This window comes from Sphaeramia orbicularis, chromosome 5 (assembly GCF_902148855.1).
Source record: "Sphaeramia orbicularis chromosome 5, fSphaOr1.1, whole genome shotgun sequence".
Classification (NCBI taxonomy): Eukaryota; Metazoa; Chordata; class Actinopteri; order Kurtiformes; family Apogonidae; genus Sphaeramia; species Sphaeramia orbicularis.
The window spans coordinates 26,334,742-26,351,432 of NC_043961.1; the positions used below are offsets into that span (position 1 = coordinate 26,334,742).

The 16,691-nt window shown below is 39.6% G+C and overlaps 1 protein-coding gene across 5 annotated transcripts in view; it reads right to left on the minus strand.

Moving 5' to 3' along the window:
- Positions 1–16,691, minus strand: part of ppfia4 (PTPRF interacting protein alpha 4) — a 73,832-nt gene that overhangs the window by 8,260 nt on the left and 48,881 nt on the right. For 3 of the 5 annotated variants that reach the window (XM_030134402.1, XM_030134401.1, XM_030134405.1), the window contains 22 exons: positions 14,542–14,643; positions 14,166–14,330; positions 13,489–13,563; positions 12,698–12,769; positions 11,096–11,317; positions 10,735–10,869; positions 9,851–9,985; positions 9,618–9,701; positions 8,757–8,888; positions 8,558–8,620; positions 7,932–8,023; positions 7,698–7,827; positions 7,021–7,217; positions 5,719–5,947; positions 5,586–5,621; positions 5,373–5,494; positions 4,950–5,062; positions 4,772–4,853; positions 4,585–4,666; positions 2,968–3,168; positions 2,357–2,419; positions 1,929–1,955 (listed from right to left, as the gene is read on the minus strand). In XM_030134402.1, the coding sequence (XP_029990262.1) occupies positions 1,929–1,955; positions 2,357–2,419; positions 2,968–3,168; positions 4,585–4,666; positions 4,772–4,853; positions 4,950–5,062; positions 5,373–5,494; positions 5,586–5,621; positions 5,719–5,947; positions 7,021–7,217; positions 7,698–7,827; positions 7,932–8,023; positions 8,558–8,620; positions 8,757–8,888; positions 9,618–9,701; positions 9,851–9,985; positions 10,735–10,869; positions 11,096–11,317; positions 12,698–12,769; positions 13,489–13,563; positions 14,166–14,330; positions 14,542–14,643 (2,559 nt within the window). The remainder of the gene's footprint in view (positions 1–1,928; positions 1,956–2,356; positions 2,420–2,967; positions 3,169–4,584; positions 4,667–4,771; positions 4,854–4,949; positions 5,063–5,372; positions 5,495–5,585; positions 5,622–5,718; positions 5,948–7,020; positions 7,218–7,697; positions 7,828–7,931; positions 8,024–8,557; positions 8,621–8,756; positions 8,889–9,617; positions 9,702–9,850; positions 9,986–10,734; positions 10,870–11,095; positions 11,318–12,697; positions 12,770–13,488; positions 13,564–14,165; positions 14,331–14,541; positions 14,644–16,691) is intronic. The other 2 variants (XM_030134403.1, XM_030134404.1) reach the window with 2 other exon arrangements.

Consider the following 16,691-nt stretch of genomic DNA (forward strand, 5'->3'; position numbering starts at 1 on the left):
ACCAGATGTAGACTAATTTTATGAAGCAAGTTTGGAAGCACTTTGGGTCTATTTTGAAAATATTTACTGACATAAAAGAGAAACTATTTTTCAGATAAAACACATGTTTATATTATTTTACATTATATTTAAGACAAAAATCTGCATGTGACATGATCAAAAGGACTCAAAAATTACTATTTTATTGAATATCTCTTTATTCTCTCACAGGTACATTTTGGGAGTTGAACTAATTATGTAAGGCAGAGTATTTCACAAAAATGACCCTGGTCACAAAATCATTCACGATTTATATGAGTTCAACTGGGAAGGTTCAACATGTAATGCAAGTGGACACAATGGGTTACATACAAAACCTGGAATGAGACTGATCATGAAAATCCCACATGTTTGGGTTAGAAAAACCACTAGGATCATCAAATTTAACACTGTCTTTATTTACAGTGCTATATAAGACCATTTCAAGCTATGTGGTCCAGATAAAATGCACTGACACCTCGGTAGCTTTTCATGTCCCAATTTTTGTCCCAATATTTTATTAAAAATTCATTAATTTTGGGATGGTTCGGAGCAAGAGTATAATTTTTTATGCATTTATCTGAGGTCATCATTAGGTACATCCTGGGGGGAAATATGTCTAAATTTCTCTTTTATTATTGGGTCTAAACAAGCTGGCAAAGTTCCAGGTACCAAAATGAACTCAGTTTCATGCACCAGTTTCAAGCACCCTACTAGAAAAAGGTTATTTCATTTGCAATCATGTAGTTTGGTACCTGCATATGTTCAGTTCCAGTCAATCACACTTAAGCATTAAATATTAGCTTATTTGAGTTGGAATTTAACTCAATCTTTGGCTGTTCAAATGGAAAGCAGACACTTTAACATTGTAAGGTAATTATTTGCTGTATTAATTTGTGAATTCATTATTATATTTATCTTTTGTTTCATTGTCTTTGAGTTACTGGGCGTAGCTGGTGGGTGGTCTCATTCTGGTCTGAGGGATGAAGCCTGTGAAATTCTGGTGCCAGCTCACAAGACTGAACCATGAGCTGTGGTGTAATAGGGGGGGGTTTAGTTTTAGTTAGGTTTACTTTGTATTTAGTCATAGTCAGCGTCCATTTTGTTTTCCCCCTGCGTGTTACTTAGTTTGGCCAAGCCACTATATGTGTTCCCTCTGGTGTCATTGTGTTAGGTCAGTTCATTTAGTTAAAACCTTCTTGTTCAGTTGCTGTTTTTAGTGCAGTTACATTTTATTAACCTTTTTTATAGGCCTGGTTATTGTAATTTTGGGTCTGCATTATTTTGAGTAAATAAAAACCCACTTTTCATACTTTAATCTTGTTTCCTTATTGCCATATCAGCTAATAGCACAGGCTCTAAAACACACCTCAGTGATTCTCATATTGCAATAACATCTTCAGCTTGAAAACCTCATCTATGACAAGAAATCATGATTTTTGCTGACTTTTGCTGTCACAACAACATTGAATAAATGCACTTTTTTCAGTGCTGGAAAGTCAATCACGGATAGCATGATCATCAACACTGACAAGTAAAGTTACACGGGCTGACTTTTCCACTGTCAAAACACTGTCACTCAAGGTTTTGTTGCATCTTGTTGTTATTTTCATCTTATTCCATTTTCCATGTCGTTTTCATTTCATGTCTTTTACATCTGAAACCTCTCATTTACATTTTACATGGCTTTTAGTCGCAAGGAAAATGAATTCACGCAACATATCATCATTGTGTATTTTACTCTGCAAATTGGTTGCCCATAAGTACAGCTCTCTGAAGTGTTAAATGTATGCAAATGTATAGGGCAGAATGGAATATGAATATAAATTGCCCTTATGTTCAGATATAAATTAGAGTGTACGTGTTGCTAATGTATGAGTGCAGTTCTAGATGATGTTTGCAGCCCTCACCTGTGCCCAACTGCCCTCCTCATTCTCCTGAGTGGCAGCATGGTAAAGACAATATACAGGGTTAGAAAAGCATGCAGATTAAACCCCGTCATCATAAACTCGCACAGACACACACACCTACACACTGCTCTTCTGCACTTAACCATCACTCATATCAGTTAACTGTAATAACACATTATTTGCCACTTAGAAAGACAACAACACATTTTTCATGGAGTCATTATCCTACACAAAATACAGCTGGCATCCAACCCACATGAATGTGCTAGCGATAGCTCAAAAGATGCGTTAGTAGTGATGTCAAGAGAATTTAAAAGGGTCTTCCGGGACAGGACATATGTGTGTCACGGTGGGGACGGTGTTAGTGTGAGGGAGTGTTTGGTGTTTGGTGGGGGGAAACGGGAGGGGAGCACCCAGATGGTACTGACCGCTTTAGTGGAGGAAGCCAGGTTCTCCATCTCTTCATGAGTCACCCACACATTTCCGGAGGACTGCTCAGAGGACGAGAACACGCACAAGCAGAACATACACACACATACGACAGCACACACACACACACACACACACATAAAACACACCCAAAAATGCACTCGTGTATATTTTCACACATACCAAACCCCCCCGCGCACACAGACAAACACGCACAAAGACAAACACTGTGTTGAGTGATGCCAAGGGAGGGAGTGTATTTCAGGCAGGTAGCTTGTAGCTATATCTGGCACTATTTGTGTGTCGTTTTCCCACAGAACCCCATGCAATTTATGGCAGCAGAAAAGGGCACGTCAACCCAGTCAAAGACGTAAAACAAGCCTCCTCTGTGGTCCAAACAGAGGAACAAACACATAAAAAGAATAGTGAGGAGTCGTTTCCCCAGTGCAGAGTGAAGCTTGAGCCTTAAAGTGAAACAAATTCACAGTGGACTTAGTTAATTCTTGTGGAGGGTAACGGGTTCACAGTCACTTTCCTCGATTGCACTTTCATATCATTTGCTAATTTAATCCACCTTTTGAGTGCATGTGTATTTATTGTTCTTGTTTACCGTTCTGGAGGTGAGCGGGGCAGAGGGGCTGGTGAGGGACACCATTTCCTGGATGGCCAAGCGTAGTTTGAGTCGATGCAGGGGGTTGCTGATGCCAATCTCCCTCTGGATCTCTGTGTCTGACAGAGCGGACATGATGGCTCCACTCTTCACGTTGGCACGACAGGCTGCCACGTACCATGCCGGCATGCCCACCCACAGCTGGTGACAGTCAATGGGATAGTCAGTGTCACCACCATTGCCGTAATAAAAATTCATGGAGAAGATGAAGGGTGTGGAGATATGTGTGCAATGGTATTTGATAGATGAGTGGTGTACTGTATATACAACATCAGGGCTGAATGATGTGCAAAAAATACTATTACAGTTATTTAGAGATACACTGTGAGTCTGTGTAACTTCGGCATTTTCACTGAAACAAACATAAAAATGATCATATAATTTTCACTGTGTATGAAGGCACAAGTCATATTGCCAAAGATACACCATTAAATTGCAGCCTTTTCCAAACTACAGTTGTTAACCTATTAAATACGCAGCTCTAGTGTGTGGATATGACACACAATTTGGTGAAAAAGTCACATTGCAATTATCATGGACAACACTGCGATAGCAATTTGAGTCTCTTTGCTTAATCAAACAAAATGCACAGATTACTGATAATTCTGAAGTGTGCATTTTGGACATGTATTTTTTTAAACATAAAAGCTTGTGTAATAACAATTAAATATGATAATCTGTTATTAAAAAATGATAAACTTAACCCTTTATCGGGCAAGGGACTATTTTTGGTCATTTCCACATACATTACAAGACAGTGACAGCAACAGTTACAGTGAGGACAGTGAGTCAACAACCTCAGGTCCAATGTGGTCTACAGGGTCTGTAAGGTCCACCTCTGCATGAACAGTGAGTGTACCTGCTTTGTTAGGTACCATGAAGTAATGGTACTAATGTAAAGAAATGGTGTTCAAAGGGATAATGTGGATGTGGACAGGTGTCTGGATCAGCACTTATGTTGTTGAAATGTTCTAAAAGTGATGTTCCTTTCACCTTACATGCATTTTTCTTGTATTTTTTATATATACGTCTTGGATTTTTTATTTTTTTTATCACTTGCAACCAAGGAACCAAATATGGTAACTTCACTGACCTTGAGTTTCTACATAACAATATAAAATGTTGAAAATTTTCACTTAAGTAATGCATTTTTGTTATGTCCTTCAATAACACACTATGGCTGATTTTATGAATTTCAGAGTATTTCTATGAGTGCCCTATAAAGGGTTCAATTTTTCATGTTTTACACAGTTTACCCTTTTCTCCTCAGTGTTGCAAAATCCAAAGTGATCATCACACACACATTGGTCCATTGCTTTGCAGACTTTTGCAGTTACATAATTTACTGAAATTGCGTCTCTATAAGTTGTGCAGTTCTAGTGTGTACCAAGCAAGCATGTTCATACACACTTGGAGAATATTATTTCTGAACCAGGGACATCTCTGAAGCACCTCAATGCTCTCCATGCTCATTTAGCTATATCAAAAATAGTTTTTCAAAGTAAGAAGGAAATGATCAGTTGATAAAAACAGTACAATAGTAAAACAACAGGATACCTCCAGCCAGGAGACGACAGTAGGACCATCCCACTGAGCAAATGGCAAACCTCTTTTCCTGGCATCTTCAAGAAGTTCATGTCTTAAAAATGAAGAAAGAGAGAGAAAAATATCAACAACATTATTCTTGACAAAGTCTAACAACAAGAAATCAAACAGTTGTCAGAAAATGATGAGATTCTTTTACTTTTTCTTCATCCTGCGATCCCTCTCAGCCTGGGTGCCAAGTTTACCCAGAGTCATAGTGTCACCGATGCCCATCTCAAAGTCTGAAAAATAACTCTACACTGTTAATCTGTGTCTCTGCAAGTCTCACAAGGTCTGAATCATCATTGTGGAAACAGAGTATGGACTCTGCTGTTCACCTGATAAGGCCGGTAGAGGCTGTCCATCCCTGCCTACACTCGGCTCCATTCGACCCTTCTCCTTCTTTCCAAACAATCGGCCGATTGAGGACTTAATACCTTTCTTCGGTTTACTGGAAACAAGTAAAACAGGAACAAAAGATTACATTTTTTGTCAGCTGTAAATTAGAGTAATATGTTTCTAATTTGTGTGATACATAAGGATTCCCAATATCAAACCATGTGCAGTGTTTTATAGGACAGACTTATTGTTTTGGTGGATGTACTTTTCTTCTATCAGTATTCAGAGTGACAGCTGTTTGTCCTGTGTGGGTTTCTTTTAAAGTTTACCTAATGTACTTACAAAGACGCACTCAGAATGAAGTGCTAGTGCTGAGAGATGAGTTTGGAAAAGGGCCTGTGTCTGAAAGTGAGTGTGTTTACCCTCGGCCATCCTCCAGACTGCCAGTGAACTGGGCGAAATTGGTTTCTAGCCGTAAACTGCGGGGAGAGGAGGGGGGCGATGTCTCACACTTGATAGTGGCTTTGTCCACTTCCACTGGAGACTGGAAGGGGCACAAAAGCAGTTGAGTTCAGCAATGCCAACCACAATGGGATCAAAGATGAGCATTAGATTAGCCGTGTTTGCAAACTTACAGCTACTTTCCTGCGATGTTTTCTCAAGTCACTTGGCTAAAAAACACAACAAAAAACTGTTACAATAACAGGTACAGTTTTTTTTAGTTTATAACTGCTTGTGTGTATATGAGTTTGACTTTCTGTCTCTGACCAGAGTCATGATGCCTAGATGGTGGCTGGGGTTGCGTCCATGGTGTTTAGGCGTAGAATGGCCACTAGTGGGTGGTGACGATGACGATGCTAGGGACTGGGCAGTAGCAGATGTGGGGAGGGCTCTGGGTCGAAGCGTCACATTGAGTCCGTCCATGCTGCCGCTGTTCACGCGAGACTCAATCTCATCAGAACGCAGGTCTGCTGACTCTCGCTCCACCTGAATCATCCTGCACATTCATACATGCACACATCAGTTATATATTACAGAATAACAAAGTCAAAGTCCCTAAACATGCCCTGTAATTCTGTGAGAACAACTGAGATCATGTAAATGTATTGAGAATTATCCTCATACTGTGTGTGTTTGTATATATATATATATATATATATATATATATATATATATATATATATATATATATATATGTATATATACATATTCATATATATATACACACACACACACACACACATACATATATATATATATATATATATATATATATATATATATATATATATATATATACATATTCATATATATATACACACACACACACACACACACACATACATATATATATATATATATATATATATATATATATATATATATATATATATATATATATATATAAAGCACCAAAAACTAAATAATGGTTGGTGTTTTCCAAGTCAGGTTCACTATTATTATTTATTGATTTATTTTTAATCACATTTTTAACTGACTTGAGCTTTTTTCCACAAAATGATGAATACAGGGAATAGTAATTCTGGAAAAACGGTTTCGCAAAAACATAATTTGTTCTAAAAATGCTTAATCATTTCCAGGCAAGCATGGCTGAGTACATTCAGCAGCTTTTTTCCATTTCAACGTTTATTCTGAGATGTCACAAGAAGATCTTATTCACTCAAAATGGCAATGAACGGCATTATCTTCCAGCAAAAAAACAGAGCTAAGAAAGAGGAGACACACAATAAAGAATTAAAAAAGAAAAAAAAAAGAAAGAGGAGACCCATGTGGTGGTAAATCATCTGTATATCTAATACTGCTATCACTCTGGTGCATCATGTCTGGCCACAGGGCTTCATGATGTGTGTTAACAAGACAAGGCAGCACCTTCATTTGCTCAAGTCTCCTCAAAATACTCCTTTTTCTGTAATTATTTGTTGTATAATCTTTAATACTTTGTTCTCCTCTTATCTGCATCCGGTTTTTTGCTGTGGCACTGACCCTGTTTCCCCAGGGGCATCATGAAACTGTCATGTGATATAATCCAATGTGCCTGCAATATGTCACCTTATCTCCTCATTGATAGCGTCAAGCTGCTCCTGCAGCATGAGAGCGAGAGTCTGAGCATCTGATTGGCCACTGGGGGAGAGCAGGGCCGAGCTAACGTCATCATCCAGGTCCGACTCTGCTTCAATGTCGCTTCCAAGGAGGTGGCTGACGCTCCCGCGCAGAGATGGGTAGTCCTGCTCAAACACCGCACACACCTGGACAACACAATTACACAAACTTTAAACCATATAGGCATGGTCCCATATCTATTTGACCTTTTTGATCATAAAAGAACATAAATAGATAGATATACATGAATGAAGCCTGAAAAAATACATGTAAAAATACAATATGGCATTTGGTGTTAAATATGAAGAAATGGATGAGCAGGAAACTTACATCAGACAGCATGTCCACAGCAGCAGGTGAAAGAGAGACAGAGACAGAGCGGTTAGTAGAGAATGGTAAGTTAGATATGAAGATCACTACAAGAGTCTGACTGGTCTCATCACACATCAGCCAAACAGACACAAAGCAGATGTGAAAGTGGACAAAGCATTGGTAAGACGCAGTGTGTAGTTAGACGGATATTTGATTTATGATCTTGTGCATGGTTCTGTAAGTAGGCCATTTTTCTTAGTACATGTGTATCAAGGGCAGATAGGCTTTTTGTCTGATAAAGACACAATCGGCACCTTGTTTGGGTCATCTCGTAGCGCTGACAGTCTGCCCTTCTGCGCTCGTCTGATCACAGTTGTGCTGTAGTGGCCATCTTGGCCCTCCACCACAGAGAAGCGAAGGTCACTGGAGCTTCCCAGGTGAGACCTGATTACATTCACAGAGCAGATTACCATCAATAATGTATATGGCACTAGATACGTCTGTATGAGTGTGAAAGGGGAGAGAAGGTGGGGAGTAATGTGGAGTACCGAGGATGAGTTCCATCACCAAACGCTCCGCTGCGGCGCTTCAAATGGTCAATCTCATTTCTCAGCTTTTCAATCTCCCCAATCAGCCGCTCCTGAGGGAGAGAAGGGCATTATGGGTAGTGGTGGAAGAGGCAGTCTGATCCTTTACTCAAGTGATACCACAGGGAGCAATATTACACTTATAGAATCATACTCTGTTGAAGTTAAAAAGTAGCAAAAATTTTGAAAAAACCTTCCTGTCATTTTCATATTACAATATAACATACCACATTCTTAAAGATGCATTATAATTAAGCTTTATTTTAAAAGTACTGTATATAGTATTCTTCCACTGTCAGTGGGCAAATGACAACAACAATAAAAGACATAGTAGATGACACTGTGAAATAGATTGTGTCTTATGAAACAGTAGCAGGAATCATGTTTACTATGTAATGTATTACCATTTCATTTACATTATGTTAGGTTATATAGTGTATACTCTCAACATGTTCATTCTCATAAAAAAGGTACAGACGACCAAATAAACAGGCAATTACACAGAATAATGTGTAGAGCATATGGTGTAATGTACTCCCATCACCTGCAATATTGTAAATGAATTTGTGGGAGTGGTCTTTACTAACCCTGGTATGGTGGAACTCTTCAAGTTGTTTCTGACAGTTCTCAAGGTCCTGAATAAGGGAGTTCTAGACACACACACAAAATAAACAGTGTCATGACAAATCTGTGATCTGAGCTGATCATGTGTTACGCTGGATATCATTCATTCCGTGAGGCTATGACAACAGCAGCTCCAGAGATGAGTGTGTGTACAGGCCTTGCCTTGTCTTCCAGGGCAGCCATGCGTTCTTTCAGATGGAGCTGCAGTCTTTCATTGGACTCAGTGAGCAGACGATCCACAGTGTCAGATAAGCGCTTGTTGTGCTCCTCATTCATTTTCTCCCTCTGACGAGCCTGATGAGCAAAGAGAAAATCAGTCGGGGGTATGACATCAAATTTTCTCTTTGACACAGGCTTCATTTAGTTGCTTTTATGCAGCTAATCAAGCATCTCTGCATGGATTAAAAGAATGAAGTATGTATTTAGCCCGAGACCACCAGCTGTCAGATATAGGTCTTCTTGGCCAACAATGGATCTAGCAGACACAATGATTTAATTACAGTCATTTACTTGATGATGAAAAAGGGTTAAATGCCTTCTCTTAAATGGGATGCGCTGTGTTTAATATGTATTCTACAGTAATTTCATTAAAGTAAATTAACACACACACACACATATCCGCATCCTCATAATGCTCCTTCAACTAAATATAGTCATAAAATTGCACAGAGAGAGAGAGAAATTAGCCTTGCGTGAATTATTCAGAGTCTAAAGATAGCAGCCAATCAGTCTTATGGGGGAGGGGGAGTGTGTTTGAGCAAGATATGTGGATTTGGTTCAAATTTATGCAACGATGCACCGGAAAAATAGAGAGCTCTTCATGTGTTTGTCTGTCGTGCTTGTTTGTGTATTTACGTGTATGCATGAGAGAACACAGAGCCAAGAGTCAAGGCATCCAACAAATATGAAACATCATAGTGAGAGGTCAGAGAGACCCTGCAGGGCTGGTACACCCACACACACAGACACACACATACAGACCCACACACACATCCACGTAGACACGCATGCACACACACACACCCTTCCCAGCTCTTGGTTCTTCTCCTCCAGTTGTGACTCCAGCTGTCTGAGCCGCTCCTCCACGTTGCCATGGCGTTCCTCAGCCTGCAGGGGGAGACACATACATATAAGAACAATGCAAGCCATGTATTAATGTCTGGCTGATTCATTTCCTTAAACCACTGATTCATATATTGTCCCGGCCTAATGCTTTGCTGCTGTTTCATGGTTTGTTGTGGTTGTGTGTGAGCTACCTTGGAGAGCGCTGCCACCCTCTGTGCCAGTTCAGCCTCCACCTCTGGCAGTGTTTCAGCCTTCCTCATGGTCTGAGCCAGCCTCTGCTCTGCCATCTCCAGCATCTCCTGCAGCTGGCGCACCTTCTCTTCACTCTGACACACAAACACAGCCCAAAAAAAAATAAGAGGAGGGGCATAAATGCAATCACAAGAGAGGGTTAATCAGTGTAGTGCAGCCAGAGAGGAGCAAGGACATGACACATGGTCACAAATGGAGGATGTTTCTGGTATTCCCCTATGTGGACCTGAACTCACATTCACCCTGAACTATATATGAACCTTGAAGATGGATGTTTCCATCTGTCCCTCACTTCCACTGTAATATCAGTCAGTGCCGCAAAACCTTACATTCACTGTCAACCATTAGAAAGCAATAAAATAAATGTAATTGATTTTGTGTTTTTATTACCGCCTTAGCTTTACTGTGAATAACGTGGTTGAGGTAATGAAATATTAAAGTGTTATAAAAGGAAAAGTGAAAGCCTGAGTACATAACAGATATGTCAACTTGCATCAGACAAATATTTGGTGTCACTTAATTCATTAGAAGTGTAAGATATCCAAGAAAGCCTGAAGACTCAGAATAATGACACAGCAGATTCATAGATTAATACTTTATGTCAGGTTTTATTAACTGATTTGCTACAGAGTAGTTTACTGTGTCATTAGATTTTGTTGTTCAGATGCTCTGAAACATTAACTGAGACAGATGAAATGATCATATCCATTTGATGTTAACTTGACCGATTATCTTTAAATGATAGTATTTATGCATGTGGGCAAACAGGACGTTCAGTGTGCACATTAGCACTGTTTATAGACTGCATTAGTGCCAGTTGTACCTGACGGTGCAGGGAGTCCTTGGTGGCCAGTTCATTCTCCAATTTATCATTGAGGTCATGGATGTGTGTGGTCTCTCGCTGAGCAGCCAGGTAACGTTTCTCTAATGTTGTTATCCTCTCCTCCATATCTTCTCTCTGTAGATGCAATAACAATATAAAAACAGTGAGACACCAAAGTATATTTTTAATGACAGGGTAGTTTAATCGTATTTGCCACTGTGGACTGGGCAGTGTACTGCAGAATGCAAAATTTTATTATCTTTATTCTTGAAAGGCTGAAACCTTTTGCTGCCCGCTGCTCTGGATGCTTTCTACCAGAACAGAAGCACATTTGTCTTTAGGGTCTATCCTTTACTCTCACCTCTCTTTGTTCCCTCTGTTGTTTGATTGACAGCTCCTCGCTGCGACTCAGTTCTCGGCGTGCATTTGCAAGCTCTGCCTCAAGCTCACTCACACGGGCGTTCAGAGTGGCTGAGTGCTCGCGGCTCTGTGCCAGTTCCTTATTGGTCCGATCCAGCAGCTCTTGAAGCTCAGATACACGACTGCCATCATCGTGGGCGTCTATGGAACCGTTTGGCAGTCTCTGTAAAGTGGATACAAAAAATTAATAGACCCATACACACATTCTAAACAGAAATGCAGTTTAACCAAGTTATTTTGATACGACTCATGCACATGTTTGTAGAATTGATGGAAGGTATTGAGAGTGGTTGGGGAGCTGATGAAGTTGTTGAACGACCTAGATAAAAAAGTTCTGGGGTTTTGCATATGAGGGCAGGTTGTGTGAGGGTAGGCTGCCATGTTGTTGTTTTGATGTTGTTTCTCTTTTCTTCACAGCTCAAAGTGCAGTTAAATCCAGGGCCTTAATTAAACAAACCTTCAGGGATGCATATTCAGACAGGCAACACAGTGGGCAGCTAAAGTTTGTAGGACCCCCTCCTCATCTTTGTGTTCCCATTTTGCCTACACACATATACCTCACAGAAACAGAAACATACACACAAAGTGCCCTAAATGGTCTGAAGCTGAGTAATAAAACACACCTTGTGATTTGCAAATGTGCATAATTCCATTTGAGCCATACGAACTCATTAGCTTTAGTGGAAAAAGCACTGAACACCCTCATCCGACTGACAATGTGTTGCAATCACTGGGTACAATGTGGCCCTAAGCACATCTTCATTAATGTTCCTGCTGTAAAAGTACATGACATCTTGGTCATTTTGGAGCATTTCCCCTAAATGGCTCTGAATGTCACATCTGTGGTGGTGACTGCCAGCGGGCTGTCTTCAATAGATGCCCCGACAGTGTGGGTGTTCGCACCGTTCACCCTGTGATAGAGCAAACCTACAGTCTTGTCTTCATCTTTTATCTATTGCTCTTGTGGCCATCCTTTGATATAGTCATCTCCTACTTTCATCTTGTCTAAATGGCATGCTATTGATTTTTCAAGTTTAATTATTCTTTTAATAAGACTACATTGGCACATTTTTTACTTTCACTGTGTCTGAGCCAAATAAATTGGAGCCAAACTAAATGGATCTTTTAGTTTTCCTTAGTTATCATCCCATAGAGAGGAGGCAGATCGGAATCTAGATACAAACAGGCTCCAATGTTTAATCATGGGGAGGTTTGTTAGTCTCTGGGGCCAGACCCAGACACTGTTACATAATGTGTGCTGGTTTCAGGGTTGGCCTGAAACCAGAAAAGACTGAGCTCGATCAAAGAGCAAGTGCAACTAATGCATTACCATTATCAGAAAGGTGAAGGAAGATTAATGCTACATTTAGCTCCATTCACCTCCTGTTCATGTACGTGTGTTTGTGCGAGTGGATGTGTTAATGTGTGGGAGAAAGGCCGGAAGAACAAACCGAGAAGGAGACAGACGACAGACAGAAAAATACTATAGGCCAGAATAAAATAAAAGCACAGAGCAGAAAAACAATCACACAGCCAGGAAGACCTTCCATGTAGGTTTGGATCCATCTGTTCGCTCTGCTGAGTCACCATCCTTCCTTTGTCTCACCATGTTCAACTGCAAAGTAGATTAAAAAGAAAAAAATGAAAAAAACTCACACATTTACTATCCCCTCTTCTTTTTCCTCAGTGAATTTCAAGAACAAAACTCAGCTTCCCAAAGGGAAGTTTGGCTCACAGACTGCCAGCATGCTTCAGACAGCACATTCCACCGTAATTTACATAGCTACAAATATGAATTATTCTTAGAATAGAGAGGAGAGGGTTTGCTTCGGTGAGGGTCTGCTCGTCTTCTAAAGCTGTGTGATCAGTGCAAATTAGGAACTTTGTGTCTTATATAACCCACTGAGACTCTGCTTTAACTGAGCCTGCTGTGAATATTTATCACTGTTTAATCTTAACAATGGTTTCTATAATGACACTTTTAAACATATGAGTACAGAAGAGGAATTTGTGTCTGCTGATGTGTGTTCAAGTGAACAAAGGGGCTGAGACAGCAGAGCCTCTCACCCAGCGTAGCACCAGACACTGAAGGCTTCAACAGAAATCTACTGGAGATTGAGCTGATGTTTTACTTACCATACCACACACAGTCAAAGTACACTCCCAAGGCAGGTTTAAGCCAAATGTATGACAATTTTTACCACATTTTGAGACAAATGGGAATGGAAAAAGCAAATTTCTTTGCATTTCTGTTCACTATTATTAGTTTCCACCCAGGTTTTTAACACTGAAATGTAAATGTGAATAAAAATACCTGTCACATAGCTCTCTCACCTCTTGAGTGGTAGCTGATAGCTGTCCTTCTAAGGTGGCCACCCTCTCCAGAGCCACCCGAAGCCTCTCACGCACCTGAAAAACAACACAACACTCCTAAGGACAATATAAAGCTGCTGTTTGTTTGGCACCACAGTGGATATCATGCACCTTATTGATAGAAATGATGCTAATTTGTATTAACTGGACTGTACATAGTCTTAAATGTATGATGATATCCAGGCCTTTATTTGAGACATACTGTATCTTTATTTTCTGATATTACCATCACTACTTCAGCTCCACCTCATATTACTGATGCTATAATTTGCAGTTACTGACAAGTTAATACTTTTATAACAAATAAATAAATAAAAGTTTTTCATTAAAGCCATTCAGTGTGCAGTTGGGGTTGCCTTTCTTTCCCTAGACAGCTTTTACTCACAAACACTTGCAGGAAAAGTTCATTAACAGCAGCTTAACATTGCAAAACAAACAGCCACAAAGAAGTGAGAGTGGAATTAATTAGTGAATAAAACATTATATTAGAAAAACAAAGTCAGAACTACAGTTAAGTATAAATGTCTCCATGATGAAAAAAACAGATTTACATTTAATTTTCCACCACTGTTATTTGTTACAACAGAACTTGTGTGAGCATATGTTTTGGGCCACTGTGTGTGTATTTGTGTGTCCACCTTTTCATCCAGTGCCTTGTGGTGTTCAAACAGTGACTTCAGAGCTTTGAGAACCTCCACCTCGCTGGAGACTCCAGATGGTGGTGGTGCTTGTCTCTTCACCACTGTCATTCTCAGACTGCGTTCGTGACGAGACACTAGACACTCCAGGTGCTCCAACAGCAGCTACAGCACATACACAACACACACACACACACACACACACACACACACGCACATACACGACACACATGCACATACACAACACACACCCACATACACAACCAAAGTGAATACTAATTAAGACTTAAAAACATTTCTTTTCACCAATATTGCCACACATTGGTACCTACATTTGGGTGCTAAAATATACAGATACACAGATGCAAACACGTACCCTAGTGTTGTTCCTTTCAGCTTTCAGCTCTGATATTTCCTCTTCCTTTTCCAGCAGCTGCTCCCTGCATATGTTCAGCTCCTTCGTCAGGGTGGCAAACTCCTACATAACACACAGCACGGATATAGAGGTTAATACAGTATCACTAATCAACATTAAGGGCTTCATTTATGAAGAAAAAGCAAATATACAGCCACAGTGTTGGTATGCGAGCATATGCAGGGAGGTGACCAGGTTTTTAGTTTCTTAAAACCAGAAGGACAACCACTGTCCTGGCTCAGAGCAGCATTAGTGTCTGCAGGAGGAAGACTGTTTCAGCAGTTGAAGATGGGGTAGACCTACATACTTGAACACTTCAGTGTGGGAAATGTTTCCTGGACAAAAGATAAAAGCACAGTCTGATGATAAAACAAAAGTACCTGATGTGCATAAAAGTAACCTTAACTGTGCCATTCTGCTCCGTTTAGAGCCATAAAAATACAGCAGAATGCAAAACACAGCTGAGTTGTGCCCGTAGAGGTATTTCTTTTGGGTTTGAATACAATCAAAATAATCAAATAGCAATATTGGGAAAACAACAGTGAGTGCAATGTCATTCAAAGTCTTTGACCTTAGTTATAATACTTGAATTCAAAAAGTTTATTATTTCATGTCTTTTCCTTTGTCTTTGCCTCTTGTTCAGTCAGATTTCAGCTTGGACAAAGACTCTGTGTCAAGTCAAATCAACTTTATTTATAAAACACTATAAAAACAACACAGTTGGCCAAAGTACTGTACACAGATATAAAAACACCCATTATAAGTAAATGGGAAGATTTAAAACAATTCATAAGAAATTTTAACTTTGACCTACCATTCTGAAAATGTAATGAGATCCATTCTGGGTCACTGGCAATCTATAAAGTTAATTTGGTATGAATTCAACCAATGGTTTTGTTGCTACAGACATGTGAAATTTCACCCATTATAAGTAAATGGGGGGAAAAAAAAGATTTAAAAAATTCATAAAAAATTTAAACTTCGACCTACTTTTCCCAAAATGTAATGAGATCTATTCTGGGTCACTGGCCATCTATAAACCAAATGTGGTATGAATTCAACCAAGAGTTTTGCTGCAAGAGTGTTAACAACAAACAAACAAAGAAACAAACAAAACAAACCAGGGTAATAAAATCTAAATGAATTTATAAAAACAATAAAAGTAATTAAGACAATAATAGCCAACCTCTCACATTGAGTTAAAAGCCAAAGAGAAAAAATATGTTTTAAGAGACGATTTAAAAACATTAATTGAGTCGGGCCACCTGATGTGCAAAGGTAGTACGTTCCACAGTTAGGGGGGTCACCTCTCACCTTCCTCTTTGTGTGATCAAAATGTGCTGGCGATGGTGCCATATAGGTAATAAAGGACTTTTATTTAAGTATCTGAGCACCTCAGCCTTGTTTCTGACTGTTGTATTTTTGCATTTCTTACTGTATGAACACTGATGATTGATTTTGAATGATTTTTGTAACAGTTCTTTTGTTTTCATGTATTTTGTCCCTGTATTTGATGAGCACTTAATTCCTTTACACACATTCACATTTGTGTTTTTTGACCCACTGAAGCACCTATTACCATTTTTCTTCAACACTTGAAACTCATTTGACACTTTGATCATTCATTGTTCAGTGTTGACAGAAGACCTGGGATGTTATTGACGCTTTTAAGCACTTGCAGCACTCCAGACGTCCTTTATAACCACACGTAATGAGTGACTTAAAGACCACAATGGTTGGTTGGGATCCATCTGGTCTGTCAGAGAGGGCATATTTGAGGAAACATTCAGTCATGTGTGTCACATTTCTGCGAGTTCAGCCTATTAGAGATCACAGATGCAGCTTTTAGAGGTAACTGACCACCTTATTAATGATACTACAGAATGGTGTGATACTGAGATGAGAAACAGATTCATGAAATTACTTTTGTCCTGCCTAAAAGGAAGGAGACCTTGATAAAAAAAAAGTAACAGAAAATGTCAAATCTATCTGCCTTATTTCATGTACAATAGCTGCATCAGAGCAAACTCCCACATTATACACCACAGCAGCACTACCGACAACTACGCTTTGCAAATTTGATGGACACTCTACGCTGCTTTGGAGCTGTA